General features: G+C 32.1%; 1 protein-coding gene across 1 annotated transcript; it reads right to left on the reverse strand.

Moving 5' to 3' along the window:
- Positions 1 to 5,874, reverse strand: LOC128157214 (uncharacterized). The gene is made up of 5 exons (XM_052819665.1): positions 5,754 to 5,874; positions 2,433 to 2,502; positions 2,055 to 2,253; positions 1,808 to 1,923; positions 1 to 1,288 (listed from the first exon to the last, which is right to left on the reverse strand). Exons 1-5 carry the CDS (start codon positions 5,778 to 5,780, stop codon positions 1,149 to 1,151), a joined length of 552 nt encoding a protein of 183 aa, XP_052675625.1. The 5' UTR covers positions 5,781 to 5,874; the 3' UTR covers positions 1 to 1,148.
- Positions 5,875 to 17,973: the final 12,099 nt, after the last annotated feature.

A 17,973-nucleotide genomic window follows, 5' to 3' on the forward strand; every position in this document is an offset into this window, starting at 1 on the left:
TCATGTATAAATAAGTTCATTTACTTCAAACGTCTTATAAAAAATCATGAAGCAGTAACAATTAAGAGCACAAAACTAGTGCAGTAATGAACACGATTCTTTGACAAGTAGCCTGATTCAAAAACATAGGGAGAATAATTGGCCAATACATGTACATGTACATGTTTGTTATAGTGTAAACAAACTTTTACTCACAATACGTAGTACTTGTACTTGCAAATACAATGTCATGATATTTCAAATGACAGAAAAAGCCATCAAATAATTCAACTGTGCTACATGTACCTGGGGTTTTTTCGGTTTAAAAAGACTTTTTCCCAAAACCCTTTTCTACATTCAATACATCAAAATAATACAAAAACATTCATAGCACAAAAAATACATTAATTATAATGTATATATATCAAGCACCAATAATAATGGGGTATTTTTTTTTTTAAATGGAGTGTCAAACTGCAAACAACTCTCCAATTCCATTCGATGTTTGTTGTGCATAAGAAAAACGCTGACAACTTTGTTTTTCCAACAACCTATAGTTCTACATCCTATGTACAATACTGAGACACTTTGAAACAATGCTGCTAAACTTTGCATCAACTCAATTTATCACAAACATACCTATGCAAACTGCATAGGGGAAAAAATTAAATGTATCTCAATCAAATTCAATGAAAAAATACTACAAATATTTGTGCATGTAAAACAGAGTATTGTTGAAAAACAAATGTTTAATACATAACATTCGATAAAATAATCATAAGAGCATTAAATAATGGCCCATTCACCAGACTACAACAAATGAACCACTAGCACATATTAAATATTGTAAAATAAAATAATAATGAGTTAATTTTTAAAATTTTCATTTAGTAAAAGTGAACTTTAAGAAATAAATGCATTAACAAATTGTTCATCAACAAATAATTTAAAACAAAAATATTTCAAAAATCCATTAACAGCCATAAGGCAAGATCAATTAACAAAATCAATTTCTTTCTAATTGATCTGATTTCTTCACAAAAGGAATGTGTTTGAAGACTTGAAAGGGAAGAACCATGATTTTTCAAAAGTATTGTGGAAAGTTACCGGTAATTCATGAAAATCTAGTTCAGAGGAAAGAACCATGATTGATGTGGAAGACCATTCATTCAAGTTAACACTGGGGGCTCCTCTTCACAGGTTGAGTTGATGTGACTAGAATCAGTGTCTCTGAAAAGATTTAGGTTGGCATACTTCTCCCTGATAGAATATGATAATGCTCCGAAACAAAAGTAACCGCATCCGCTTCCTAGTAAAAATGAAAGGACATCTGTCAAGCTCTCCATATCAATTAAAGCAATTGTACATGTTGTACCTGATAAAATAACGGCAATTTGTAAATTTTGTAAAAAATATGTTAATTTTATGAACATAGTTTGTCTATAAAGATTTTGTGCAGGGATATTTGGGGTTTTTTTTATCATAAAAAGATATCACTTCAAAATATCCCCTGATGGTCATTCAAACATTATGTGGATATGTATTGTATACCTATGATATGGATATCTAATATATTTCACTGATTAGTTGGCATCCCTTTACCAATAAACCTCAATTCAATCATATAAGGTACCACTCTACAAGCACACCTAACAAGGCAGTAAAAATTTAACTAAGACTTGTCTAAAAGATATCAAAAAGTACACCTTTACCAAAATTTTTCCTTTTAATTATCTCACTTGCTTCACCGATATATCCTCTAAATGCATTAATTATACATCTATATATTTTTCTGCTTCTCTTCTAAGCAAACTCTCATAGTATTTACCTAATAAAACGGCAATAAAAATCCACCAGTTGTATTGCATCACTGCCAACATAATAATGTAGGCCAGAATGGCATTGAACACATGAGTCATCATTCCCCAGAAATGGTAATTTAGTCTGCAATCAAAGTAAAAAATTTTGTTTAAGCTTACATGTTTTAGGTTGCTGCATCTATTTAAAAAAAATACATGTACATATTATCTATTGGTGCTCAAATTGATAATTCATAATTTTACACAGACACTCACCTTCTTTTTTTAACATGTTCTAAATCTGATGGTATCATGAGAGATGCAAACAAGGGAGATAAATCCTGGTTTGTGCCACTTGTCTGTCCGTATGTTAGTGGGTTTTGTTGTATTCTTACAGTCCAATAAAACATTAGAATTTTTGTTCCTTCCAGAAAAAATGTTGCGAAGAAAAATGCAAATGATGCAGCTATGATTCCTGAAAAATAAAGACCATTAATATATTATTAGTCTAACATTGGTTATAATTTGGGGTTTTTTTATTCTAAACTTTTAAGATGAAAATATTGGACAGAAATGATAACAAGAGATTGCAATTTTTCAAAACCTTATCCTTCTGAACTTAATTAAAATCAGTCAAATTGATTGTGCACATACCTTCAGTGTTTGTAACATTTATTGGCTTCAAAAGTAGGTGCTTGATGGTGGTATTAAACCTAAAATAATGCTGAAATTCAAATCAAATAAAAAATCAATATTTAAAAATTTGTTATTTCACATGTAAATCAATACATATAACCTTTGAAATTCACAAAATTAAATGCATATATGTATACATGTACATAACTCGACCTACAGTCTGGCCAAGCTTTCGAAGATACATGCATTTTAACATTTAATTAACATGCACTACACAAGACTTGTAAGTGCTAATTTCCATTTCATATACATCATGGAAACCTACAGCCAGTCTTCCATAATAGTATGTGAGAGTGGCAGTTGGGTTTCCAAAGATGTTCTTATATAATTATCTTAAGCAGGGTTAAGTCTACAAGGTCCAAAGTCCGCATAGCTCTATCCTACCCCTGGCTGCTTGAACAAACGCATAAAGTATCATACAGCTGAATATTCATTTTTACATCGTCCGTTTTGTTTCTACTTGCACTGTGCTGTTATCGCTTCACAGCAGTAATAAATGGATGACCAAAGGTCACATCAAAGGTCAATCTGCGTTTATGCATTGCTCACATTGGTCAATTCTTTAGTGGACTATGAGATACTCTCATCTCGATCATGAAATCTCTCTTTTTTTATAAATTGGTTGTGTTTGTGACACTACACCAAATAAAGGCCAACTTTTAAAATCAAGTGCATGTGTCAGAGGGGTCTATGGTTTTAAAATACAGATCAATTAAGGTCCTTCACTACACCTAGACTTATACTTTTTAAGACACTACGTCACATGATGGCGATTTAAATGTTTTGTTAAACTATTTTATTTATATGGTTCGATTGGGTTGTATATCGTCGTGGCTTAGTGGTTAAAGTATTGGGCTTCTGAACCGCAGATCATGAGTTCGTATCCACCTGGAGCTTTTCGTCCAAAGTTGCTCATTTTTTGCCTATTTGACTAAATACTTCTTATTCATTATAGTATCTATCATAATCAAGTAATTTCCTGCTGATTTGAGAAAATATTTCAAGGTGTAGTGAGCCACCTTAAGTTGCAGAACATGTTACAATAAACATGCAGACATATGCTTCAATAGACTATCATTGATCAAATAAATAGAATTTATAATATTGTCAATTTTTATCAATGAGTATATGAGATGACCGTGCTCCGTCAATGAATGGTTTTTATGTTTAAAAAAAAAATTGGAATATATGTCCTTACTATTCGATTTTAAAACTATGTGTTCATTGCACGACTGTGTAATGAGTTTTACACCTTTGAGAAAATCACATCCTATTGTTTCTTAAGTGTCATGGACATTCTCTATTTTCTCTTAACAAGTAAAGTGTACATGTAGCTATCACTGATATCAGGAGAACAGTGAAGTAGCCAATACCAGGTCGTCTCCAATTCTGGGTCACTCGTGTGTATTTCATGTCATCTTGTTTAAATTGAAGCATAAAAAACTTAATAAATACATTGGCCTTTCTGTCTTTGATCATTAAATGATATTCGAAAATGAATGCTGGAGAAAACGTACCCAGGAGAAAACGTACCCAATTTATAGGGTACGTTTTCTCCAGGAGAAAACGTACCCGGGTACGATTTCTCCAAGAGAAAATGTACCCTATGGAAATAATAAATAATGGTTTTCATAGATATTCTTAAATGAAGTAGTTTTTATTGCAACCTCATTTGGAGAACTAAATGATGAGTATCTCAAGAAGTCGATATCGCGTTTTTTAAAACATTTTTTTGAAAATTATCTATAAAACATAAAAGTTGCTTAATAAAACCAAGCCCAAGTCTTTTAAATATTTGTTTGATTCATATATATGGAAACTACCACGAGATGTAACATTGAACAGTCAATTTGCTTCCGACGCCACTGACATGTATAATGTGTGGAAAGTGAATATTTCTACCTCCTGCGCGGGGAGGCAATACATAATATTACATAATAATAACTCTTCAGGTATTTAATTGATTATCACTATAATTAAAATCAGGGGATCTCGCATAGAGAAACTCAAATCGGTAAGGCTACCGATAAATGGATAATTAGAAGAAGTAGACTGATAACACTTTATGACAGGTCATTATTTTGTAAAATAAAAGTTGCTACAATTTTTATAAAGATATCATTCATAAAAATAATATATTTCTATACATCTATGCATTGAAATATGCATTAAAGTAGCATTTGAAAATTATTTAAAATGTCAAAATTATAAAGTATTAAATTCATTTATCTATGAAATTCTTACATTTCTGTATATTTTTTATGCAAAATAGTATTTAAAAGTATTAAAAAATAATAAAGTAGTATAATTATGATTTTCATAGGGTACGTTTTCTCCTGGAGAAAACGTACCCTAGAGATTGGGTAAGTTTTCTCCTGGGTACGTTATCTCCTGGGTACGTTTTCTCCTGATACCTCGAAAATTAACATTTAAAGACCCTCCGATAAACAAATTTAGAAATCAAGCGCTTTCGAGATGGAGATTTTCACACATCTTTGACAAGCTATTTTCATTATTTATGCTGCAGCGTGGTTGATGTGAAAGTTATGGGAGGGCGATAATGGATGAAAAATATTGCACATGCATTCAGTTATATGTCAACAATTATTCAGAATGATAACTGCTCAAATAAATTTACACCAATTTATAAATCAATCTGAAGGAATTTCCCCAATTGCGGGTCACTATACCTGAAATATATTTTTCTGCAGATTTACGAAAATGTGAAAGAGAGAAAAAATTAAGAGATTCAATTGAATAAAATGATCCATCCAGCTTAGGTGTCATTTTATTAATCTTGTTTGTTATTTTTCTTAAAGTTTATTTTTCTTTATGTCACAATGATGACATAATGACGATCATTTCATTCTAAATCAAGACTGTCATTTACATTTAGAAATTGCTCCCCGTTACTTGAGTATCAGTAGTTGTAATACTGGCACTCTGAAGTCACATGACCCGAAAATGGAGAAAATGATTTGAAAGTGGGGAAACCATGCCTTGTTGAATAGATGTGTTGAAATGCCTCTGTAATTATTGTTTCCGGGAATTTTTTTTAAAAGCAAATTGAATGCTTAATAACTCACAAAATGTAATTTCAATATACATATAGTATAAAATTGAAATAGAACAGCTTTACAAAATATCAAAGAAACAGTCTGACGTGACCCGGAATAGGCGACTTCACTGTATCTGATTTCACACCTAAAGTTCCATATTGACTCTCAAAATTAAGTTCATCTCATTAGGAATAAAAGAATATAACATAAAATTATGTACCGGTGGCATCATCATCATTCCGTCCATTTTCTTAAGTTAAAAAACAAGTAAAAAATAAGTTGTTAACTTAGTCTTGATTTTGACAGTTCCCGTCGTACGCCATTTTGACATCATGTGACGTGACATCGAGGGTTCAAGTTAATTCGCCCCGGTGGTAATTTGACCGTGTCACCATGGTCACCTAGCAAAATCGGCCGTTCTTTATTATCTTTTACGCATTGCAAATAAGTACAAGGTACAAATAAGTTTCATTGTTATTATATATGATAATATTTAAAATTTTCAATGTCTTTTTTATAACACTACGAATTTTGTATTGAAAAGTTACGGTCCAAAAAATTCAAATGATGTATATTGTTGAGGCGCAGGCGGGGTTTGCATAATTGAAAAAATGAAAATCACATAGCCTAAATATATCAGTACTATAATATTTAATGGAACAATTGCTGAAGGTTATTCAAAATAAGTAATAAGGGGTCATTTTTTTTTAATATGATGTCATAACAGAGACATAAATAACAAAATGTTAAGATCACAGTCAAATAATGTCAACATCTTATTTAACACGATGTCTTACACATTATGATTGATTCCCCACAGATCAGTTATTATTGAGAAAATGTATATGTAATATGTATAGGCCTACATTCAAATCGTTACCTTTGGTCAATGTTTCATATTTCGCTGCATAGCCCTTAATCTTTTTTGTTGTTTTTTTTTTTTTTTTTTGGGGGGGGGGGGGGGTAATGACTATTTTTGTGGGATATTATTGCAGCTAATCTGTTTTATATCCAGTCGTCAGAATTATGATTAACAGATTGACCTCTTATTCCCTAAGAATATTTTAACTCAAATTAAATTAGCGTATAGAAATGAAAACGCGTTTGAAGCAATTGATAACTTGATTGTTTATCAGCAAAATTTTCAAATTAATTATTTATAGTCACCATGGTCACTCCGCACTTTCTTTCTTATGCTCATATGGCATTTCATATTTATTTAAATCATTTGATATTAGTTAATATATTACGGATTTGTATTCATCGTATTAAAATCAGAATTGTAAAATCGCACCTCTCAGTTGCAATTTTACGGCTATTGGTACTTTGCGGAACGGAACGGAACGGAACGGAACCAGTTAAGAGGCCCCAAAAGGGGAAACAAGATTTTTTTTAAAACGTCATTATTTCAATGTAACTTATCGTAAATGGAAGATTGTTTTACAAATTTTGCTGTTTTAATGAACTGTGTATTACATAAAATATGCTACTCATTGCTCTATAAGTCAATACACGCTTCTTTCCCGAGAAAACCTAAAGTCACTAGTTGTTTTATGATGTTTGATTGACACTGTAAATATAAAGTTGAGGTTTAAACCAGACTCAATTAATCTGTGTGTGTAACGTCGATGAAAATTACTTAAGTAATCTTTCTTCTGAATATATTTCTTCTGATTCCGTTCCGTTCCGCAAAATACCATTACCCGTGTGGATATTGGTATTTAACGGAACGGAACGGAATCTTTCAAACTTTTTAAATAAAGGAAAACATCATAACAAATACTAGCTGTTTGTTTATTTCTATGTTCTTTTGAGATAAATGAAGCAAATCATTTCATCAATTCAAACATCTTGCATATGTGCATATCACTCCTGTGTTGTGTACAGCTATAACTTTTATTTCATCTATGATACTACATTACTTACACGGATGATATTACTAGTTTGTTCACCAAGCTAGCAATAACGCAATGTGTATCCCATATTACGTAGAATTCTAAAATATAACGAGCACATTCGCAAGGAAAAAGTTTAATATTCATCTCTTACCTTCCGTCTGAACAATTTTCTTCTGGTTCCGTTCCGTTCCGCAAAATACCATTACCCGTGTGGATATTGGTATTTAACGGAACGGAACGGAATCTTTCAAACTTCTTAAATAATGGAAAATATCATAACAACTATTCACCGTTCCTTGAATTTTTTATCAGATTCTTTAAAGATGAATGAGTCTATCAATCAAATCAATTCAGTCATTTTGTGTATTTGCTGATTATTAATTTTAGCGTTTGTCTGCGTGTGCTGCATACAACAACAACTCTGTTTTCATTTTTTTTTATCAATTTCATATCATTGTCACGGCATAACTAACTAGTTGGTTAATTAAGCTAGCAAAAACACAATGCTTATATCAAGTAGAATTCATATTATACCAAGATCATTCGCAGCGCAGGGATAATATCGATAAAAATAATTGATAGTCTTATTTGAAATAAATTTGAATGAATGATGATATAACAAATGTTGTTACCATACTTATAAATAATTTTCTTCTGGTTCCGTTCCGTTCCGCAAAATACCATTACCCGTGTGGATATTGGTATTTAACGGAACGGAACGGAACCATTTAAAAATTTTGAAATATAAAATATATCATAACAACTACTAGCTGTTTGTTTATTTCTATGTTATTTTGAGATAAATGAAGCGAACCAACAAATCATTTCATCAATTCAAACATCGTGCATATGTGCATATCACTCCTGTGTTGTGTACAGCTATAACTTTTATTTCATCTATGATACTACATTACTTACACGGATGATATTACTAGTTTGTTCACCAAGCTAGCAATAATGCAATGTGCATTCCATGTTACGTAGATTTCTAAAATATGACGAGCACATTCGCAAGGAAAAAGTTTAATATTCATCACTTACCTTCCGTCTGAACAATTTTCTTCTGGTTCCGTTCCGTTCCGCAAAATACCATTACCCGTGTGGATATTGGTATTTAACGGAACGGAACGGAATCTTTCAAACTTTTTAAATAAAGGAAAACATCATAACAAATACTAGCTGTTTGTTTATTTCTATGTTCTTTTGAGATAAATGAAGCAAATCATTTCATCAATTCAAACATCTTGCATATGTGCATATCACTCCTGTGTTGTGTACAGCTATAACTTTTATTTCATCTATGATACTACATTACTTACACGGATGATATTACTAGTTTGTTCACCAAGCTAGCAATAACGCAATGTGTATCCCATATTACGTAGAATTCTAAAATATAACGAGCACATTCGCAAGGAAAAAGTTTAATATTCATCTCTTACCTTCCGTCTGAACAATTTTCTTCTGGTTCCGTTCCGTTCCGCAAAATACCATTACCCGTGTGGATATTGGTATTTAACGGAACGGAACGGAATCTTTCAAACTTCTTAAATAATGGAAAATATCATAACAACTATTCACCGTTCCTTGAATTTTTTATCAGATTCTTTAAAGATGAATGAGTCTATCAATCAAATCAATTCAGTCATTTTGTGTATTTGCTGATTATTAATTTTAGCGTTTGTCTGCGTGTGCTGCATACAACAACAACTCTGTTTTCATTTTTTTTTATCAATTTCATATCATTGTCACGGCATAACTAACTAGTTGGTTAATTAAGCTAGCAAAAACACAATGCTTATATCAAGTAGAATTCATATTATACCAAGATCATTCGCAGCGCAGGGATAATATCGATAAAAATAATTGATAGTCTTATTTGAAATAAATTTGAATGAATGATGATATAACAAATGTTGTTACCATACTTATAAATAATTTTCTTCTGGTTCCGTTCCGTTCCGCAAAATACCATTACCCGTGTGGATATTGGTATTTAACGGAACGGAACGGAACCATTTAAAAATTTTGAAATATAAAATATATCATAACAACTACTAGCTGTTTGTTTATTTCTATGTTATTTTGAGATAAATGAAGCGAACCAACAAATCATTTCATCAATTCAAACATCGTGCATATGTGCATATCACTCCTGTGTTGTGTACAGCTATAACTTTTATTTCATCTATGATACTACATTACTTACACGGATGATATTACTAGTTTGTTCACCAAGCTAGCAATAATGCAATGTGCATTCCATGTTACGTAGATTTCTAAAATATGACGAGCACATTCGCAAGGAAAAAGTTTAATATTCATCACTTACCTTCCGTCTGAACAATTTTCTTCTGGTTCCGTTCCGTTCCGCAAAATACCATTACCCGTGTGGATATTGGTATTTAACGGAACGGAACGGAACCGTTTAAAAAAATTTAAATAAAGGAAAACATCATAACAACTACTAGCTGTTTGTTTATTTCTATGTTCTTTTGAGATAAATGAAGCAAATCATTTCATCAATTCAAACATCTTGCATATGTGCATATCACTCCTGTGTTGTGTACAGCTATAACTTTTATTTCATCTATGATACTACATTACTTACACGGATGATATTACTAGTTTGTTCACCAAGCTAGCAATAACGCTATGTGCATCCCATATTACGTAGAATTCTAAAATATAACGAGCACATTCGCAAGGAAAAAGTTTAATATTCATCACTTACCTTACGTCTGAACAATTTTCTTCTGGTTCCGTTCCGTTCCGCAAAATACCATTACCCGTGTGGATATTGGTATTTAACGGAACGGAACGGAATCTTTCAAACTTTTTAAATAATGGAAAATATCATAACAACTACTCACCGTTCCTTGAATTTTTTATCAGATTCTTTAAAGCTGCTTGGTCCGATTTTTTTGTAAAAACAGTATCAAAAATTTTTCCATACAAATCATTTATCTTAGAAAGTTATGGACTTTCTCCTATTTACACCAGCAGAATCAGTCTCCTTTCAAAGTTAGAAATATTCAAAGTAAATAAAAATAATTTCTCTTTGGGCAAACGAAAAAACAAACCAAAATGCATCACGGGAATGTTTAGAAAAGGAAACCGCTTGGTTTCGCCCCCCGAATGATTGGGGTTATTCAACCCACATGCTATGCATCGATTGTAAAGAATGCAGACTTTGGAAATATTAGCGAACAAAACGTACACATGTTTATTTGTAACTTGTCTGATCATTTCGACCTTTATATAATGCGATGTCAAAGTCGTAATTCAACCATACCCGTCTCGTCGTCAGGGGTGAAATTTAACATGAGGCGAAATAAGGCGGTACCTTTTAATGTCGTTTGTTTTGTTATCAAATTTTGTACGTATTTTTCTTCATTGAAATTGGCATAATTGACGGGTAAAACTACTGCAATGTCTTTTATTATACATATACTAAGCATAGCCATCGTTTAAAAGCGTGCATAGAATTTGATATAAAATCGGACCAAGCAGCTTTAAAGATGAATGAGTCTATCAATCAAATCAATTCAGTCATTTTATGTATTTGCTGATTATTAATTTCAGCGTTTGTGTGCGTGTGCTGCATACAACAACAACTTTGTTTTCATTTTTTGTTTATCAATTTTATATCATTGTCACGGCAGAACTAACTAGTTGGTTAATTAAGCTAGCAAAAACACAATGCTTATATCAAGTAGAATTCATATTATACCAAGATCATACGCAGCGCAGGGATAATATCGATAAAAATACTTGATAGTCTTATTTGAAATAAATTTGAATGAATGTTGATATAACAAATGTTGTTACCATACTTATAAATAATTTTCTTCTGGTTCCGTTCCGTTCCGCAAAATACCATTACCCGTGTGGATATTGGTATTTAACGGAACGGAACGGAACCGTTTAAAAATTTTGAAATATAAAATATATCATAACAACTACTAGCTGTTTGTTTATTTCTATGTTCTTTTGAGATAAATGAAGCAAACCAACAAATCATTTCATCAATTCAAACATCATGCATATGTGCATATCACTCCTGTGTTGTATACAGCTATAACTTTTATTTCATCTATGATACTACATTATGGAAAATATCATAACAAGCACGGCATTTATTCAATCTATAACGAACATGTATTTGTTACGGGAGTTTACGGGAGATTTAACGAGTTTGTTTATCAAATTAAAAATACACAATGTTTACATCCAGTAGAATTTTATATTATATCAAACATATTCTGAGGGATAACATTATTTCCAAAAATAATTGATGGCTTTATTTGTAATACATTAAAATAGATATTAATATAAGAATATGGATTCCATACTTATTAATAATTTTCTCATGATTCCGTTCCGTTCCACAAAATACCAATACCCGTGTGGATATTGGTATTTAATGGAACGGAACGGAATCTTTTCCTTTTTTTAAAGCCATCTCAGGGCTTTGTTCGTACGATCAGTTTTATAATAGAGATTAACTGCCACTGATCATGGCTAAATATACATTTACATGCTTTATATGTTAAAAATATAATGTGCACATTAAATGGATTGCATGTCACTGAATTTTCATATCCATGATACAGCAAGAGACAGATTATCATAATGTTGATTAAATGTGCTTAATCATGTGTCTCTGTATTCCGCTTGTAAGTTTGTGTTACTAATCAGTGTAGTCTAATTGCAACTTCTCGGGCCTTCCCGACAGGCTCGGAAAAAACATGAATGCATTAACATTACCGGATGTTAGAATTTTATACAAAATGGAGTTGCTTCCCATTTAAATAAGGATAGACTAAACAGCCTTGTGTGTCGTTTCTCGTGGTATAGTTTAGGATATATCGTTGGCTTTAATGAAGTCTATGTCAGATCTCAACAGATCATAGATTGTGTTGTATTTATAATATCAAGTTTTATAAAAATGGATGTTACCATGTACGCCTACCTAATACTTTCAATTGTGTCAATTTCAACTGTTACCCTCCAAAACAGGACTATTAATTTTTTTTATACTGAATGTTTTAATTTTAGAGAACATTTTACTGCTTCTACATAGAAATGACGAGAATTATACAGCAAACCGTACGCGTATGTAACAATTTGTGTGTTACCCGTTGCCAAGGGAGTTGCTAATGCTGAGGGTAATATAACGGATTATCAACTGCGTCTAAACCAATCAGATTTCAGTAAAAAAAAAATCTTATTCGAACTTTCATGTACAAGTTATTCACATCTTATATACTAGTATTTAGTTTTACAGTGCATACACATCATATATTCACTTCATTTGAGATTTAGAATATAAGTATAATATAGACACAGTCACATACCGAAGATAAAAAAGCACATGTACAGACAAGTGTATACACCGACAGACAGACGTATATATGCACAAAACAATCTCGAAAACTTGCTTTCAAAAATTAACATAGAATTATAATAAAACAAAATATTCGGAAATGTATTTATTGGCCAATAAATCTCTCATCGACGGTAGAAACTAAAATATACATATAAAGACAAATGAATTCAAAGCACAAATCACACACCAACGCTAGATCAACATACAGACTTGAATCACAACGACAACTGATTACCCTTATGGCACGTCATACTATTACTTATTAGGTTAGTTACTGACTCACTACGCCTCGCCATCTATGAGATTGATCAACCCAATATATTTCCGTAGTGAGTCAGTAACTAACCTATTAGTATTTGTTTTCCCAAGGACTATCAAGCGACATGTTTATTCACAAATAGCGATGATCTACGCAAAGCCATGTACAAGATGTCTAACATCTCGTGCAATTTAACTCATTTAAACTCTTCAAAATTTTCAATCTCAGCTTTCAAATACTCTTTAAAAATCTTTGCTTCACCCATGTTTACTTACAACATGCGCGGATCTAGAGGGGGGGGGGGGGGTCGGGGGGGTCCTGACCCCCCCTGGAAAATGAAAATTTATTAAATTTACATAGTAAAATTATCGCAAAAAATATGCCTCGGACCCCCCCCTGGCAAACACAATTATCCTTCGGACCCCCCCTGGAAAAATTTTCTGGATCCGCGCATGTACAATGTTTTGTTCCTATTCAATTTCAAATGTTTTCTCCCTTTCCTCTGCAGATCAAATATCGGCGCTGCCATTTTGTTCTCCTCCAGACAAAACAATGTGACGTCAATATTCTAAGGGCAACTACTCTAATTTTAATGAATTTCAAAGGGCAACTACTCCAAATACATTAAGAACTTACGGCATGCGGTTTAAGTATTGAATTCAATGAAATGTCGAAATGAGTAACGAAGCGTCGGCCAATGACGGCCATATTGCCTAATACTAGTATTATTTCTCACCGAACAAATATAGAGATTTATGCACGTGCTATGTTTAAACCAATGAAAGTGTAACATTTTAGTCCAAGGGAAAACAATTATATATTTTCTGCATAATAAACACATCGTTCCGAAATGTACTAGATACTCGCCAAACTTATCGAAAGCAACGGAAGTTGATGCAAACTCTCCATGTAATCACTGAGGAGATCCGAAAGCATTGGATAAACCAAGAGGAATATCTTTTCGCGGAATTTTTGCTCTCTCTGGATTTATCATACATTTTCGGAACATCTCAGTGATTATATGGAGAATTTACGTCACTCAAAAGTAAACTTCCGTTGCTTTCGATAAGTTTGGCAAGTATCTAGTACATTTCGGAAAGATGTGTTTATTATGCAGCTTACAGATGTAGTCAGACGATAGGAATAAGTAATTTTAACATTTTACAACCTATATATCGTCAGAAATCGTTGGAGAAACGGAAGAACTTGTTTAAAACATAGCTTGAAATGAGGACCCCCTATAAATCCAAAATGGCGAGTGTCGTCCCTTTACTTTTTTTAATGTACATTGAATAAACTTTTTTAACATGATTGAAACGGGGGGTTTCGGTGAATTTATTTATTGCAATACACAAAAATACACATAAGATTACCAATTTTAATCAATTTTTTCTTCGGGAACAAATAATTAGGAAATTCACTATCCAACAACCAAGCCCCTGTGATTAAAGTATTCTCGTGCAAAATGTGACATAAAGTAAGCATTAAAGATTTTAATTGACAGATAACTGCAATGCGATAAGAATCTGTAATAAACAAAATACAAATAAAAATGACAGGTATTGGTTTCCATAGAAAAACAATCCAATAAAGCTTTCACATAGAATTAAGTAATGCAACATATCTTAAATATATTCTATAAATAAATTCATTAATTGAATAGAAAATAATGAGTTAAAACCGTAATCATTTGACTTTATTAAACTGAAAGTACGTAATTATCAAGTTCAAAATGTAATGTTTGTCGACGAAATGGCGCACCATACTTGACGCACATGGTAAACTAAAATCCATCGGTAACAAGAATATGCAAATCTAAGCATAGTTGACAATAAAGACAGAGGTAAATTACATCACTAGAAGATTAATAATACCTAATTATAACAGTCAAAACACTTACACAGTGGAATTCAAGGCTTACAAAAAACTGTAGTAATCGAGCGTTTAGAAATATGGCGCAGTACTCCACCCATAAACAAACAAGTCGTACACAAAATCTTTCGTACAAAATACATGTAGTAATCAAAATAAGATATGCACAAGACATCACAGAAATAAAAGTTAACGTTGTACACAAGATAAGCACACAAGATATTTATAATTTTATATTAATGAAATGGTTTGTTAGCTTGCTTCTTATATCCCAAAATGATGTTTTGATATTTTCCATTATTTTTTTTTTTAAGATTCCGTTCCGTTCCGTTAAATACCAATATCCACACGGGTAATGGTATTTTGCGGAACGGAACGGAATCATAAGAAAATTATTCAAAAGTTTCGTAACAACATTTGTTATATCATTATTCATTTCAATGTATAACAAACAAGCTATAGGTTAGCTTTTTAAAAAGAAAGTTAAGAAAGTCAGCCAGCGGAATATTATTTTAGGTCAAACGTGAATACACAATCTATTAAAATACGGGTTATGTAGTTTTCAGAAGAATGATAATAGGCAAGTGTATTTTTAGTTTGCACTCTTATTTTCATGTCTGTTTGCATATGTGCGGAGAGAAGCTTATATATTATAGCAAAGTCCTTTCATTGTACGATTGCAAATCTACTTATTACTTAAAATTGTAATTTGCAAGATTGCACTCTGAATTTCATGGTCCTGTCGCAAACAACTGCCAATGCATTTTCTCTCCAATCTCACTAAGCTGATTCCGAAGACCCCGGCCCGTGAATGCAGACGATACTTATGGGCAGTCTTTCAAGATATATACAGTAAAACTCGTTTAGTACGAACACGGATATTGAGAATTCACGGATATAGCGAAGTCATCTTGGATCCCCAGCTATGTAAATCTAATGAATTTCTTATACGGTTATAACGAATTACGGATATAACGAAGTAATTTCTTAGGTCTCAGTGACTTCGTTATAACCGAGTTTTGCAGTATCCAGTTTGACCTAGAATCTTCGAGTTTCTCTAACAAGGACTGTCTAATTCCTTCCCAGAATTTTAATTTACGGAAGCGCAATTGAAGTTTAATCCCAACTTGATAAGTCAGCCCACTCATAAGGCTATCAAGTATTTATTTTTAAAAATGATTATAACCCTGCAAATGGATTTGATATAAACTTCGACTTGATGTAAACATTGTCTTTCGCTAGCTTGATTAACCAACTAGCTAATTCTTCCTTAAAAAAAAATCGAATGATTTATTATATAATGAATAAATGTTGCCTTTGTAAAAATATGTTTCACATTTTAAAAACTTTGAAAAATTCCGTTCCGTTCCGTTAAATACCAATATCCACACGGGTAATGGTATTTTGCGGAACGGAACGGAACCAGAAGAAAATTGTTCAGACGGAAGGTAAGTGATGAATATTAAACTTTTTCCTTGCGAATGTGCTCGTTATATTTTAGAAATCTACGTAATATGGGATACACATTGCGTTATTGCTAGCTTAATGAACAAACTTGTAATATCATCCGTGTAAGTAATGTAGCATCATAGATGAAATAAAAGTTATAGCTGTACACAACACAGGAGTGATATGCACATATGCACGATGTTTGAATTGATGAAATGATTTGTTGGTTTGCTTCATTTATCTCAAAATTCAAGGAACGGTGAGTAGTTGTTATGATATTTTCCATTATTTAAAAAGTTTGAAAGATTCCGTTCCGTTCCGTTAAATACCAATATCCACACGGGTAATGGTATTTTGCGGAACGGAACGGAACCAGAAGAAAATTGTTCAGACGGAAGGTAAGTGATGAATATTAAACTTTTTCCTTGCGAATGTGCTCGTTATATATTAGAAATCTACGTAATATGGGATACACATTGCGTTATTGCTAGCTTGATGAACAAACTAGTAATATCATCCGTGTAAGTAATGTAGTATCATAGATGAAATAAAAGTTATAGCTGTACACAACACAGGAGTGATATGCACATATGCAAGATGTTTGAATTGATGAAATGATTTGTTGGTTTGCTTCATTTATCTCAAAATAACATAGAAATAAACAAACAGCTAGTAGTTGTTATGATATATTTTATATTTCAAAATTTTTAAACGGTTCCGTTCCGTTCCGTTCCGTTAAATACCAATATCCACACGGGTAATGGTATTTTGCGGAACGGAACGGAACCAGAAGAAATTTTTTTATAAGTATGGTAACAACATTTGTTATATCATCAATTATTCAAATTTATTTCAAATAAGACTATCAAGTATTTTTATCGATATTATCCCTGCGCTGCGAATGATCTTGGTATAATATGAATTCTACTTGATATAAGCATTGTGTTTTTGCTAGCTTAATTAACCAACTAGTTAGTTCTGCCGTGACAATGATATAAAATTGATAAACAAAAAATGAAAACAAAGTTGTTGTTGTATGCAGCACACGCACACAAACGCTGAAATTAATAATCAGCAAATACATAAGATGACTGAATTGATTTGATTGATAGACTCATTCATCGTTAAAGAATCTGATAAAAAATTCAAGGAACTGTGAGTAGTTGTTATGATATTTTCCATTATTTAAAAAGTTTGAAAGATTCCGTTCCGTTCCGTTAAATACCAATATCCACACGGGTAATGGTATTTTGCGGAACGGAACGGAACCAGAAGAAAATTGTTCAGACGGAAGGTAAGTGATGAATATTAAACTTTTTCCTTGCGAATGTGCTCGTTATATTTTAGAATTCTACGTAATATGGGATGCACATTGCGTTATTGCTAGCTTGGTGAACAAACTAGTAATATCATCCGTGTAAGTAATGTAGTATCATAGATGAAATAAAAGTTATAGCTGTACACAACACAGGAGTGATATGCACATATGCAAGATGTTTGAATTGATGAAATGATTTGCTTCATTTATCTCAAAAGAACATAGAAATAAACAAACAGCTAGTAGTTGTTA

The sequence above is a fragment of the Crassostrea angulata genome, chromosome 7 (genome assembly GCF_025612915.1).
Source record: "Crassostrea angulata isolate pt1a10 chromosome 7, ASM2561291v2, whole genome shotgun sequence".
NCBI lineage: Eukaryota > Metazoa > Mollusca > Bivalvia > Ostreida > Ostreidae > Magallana > Magallana angulata.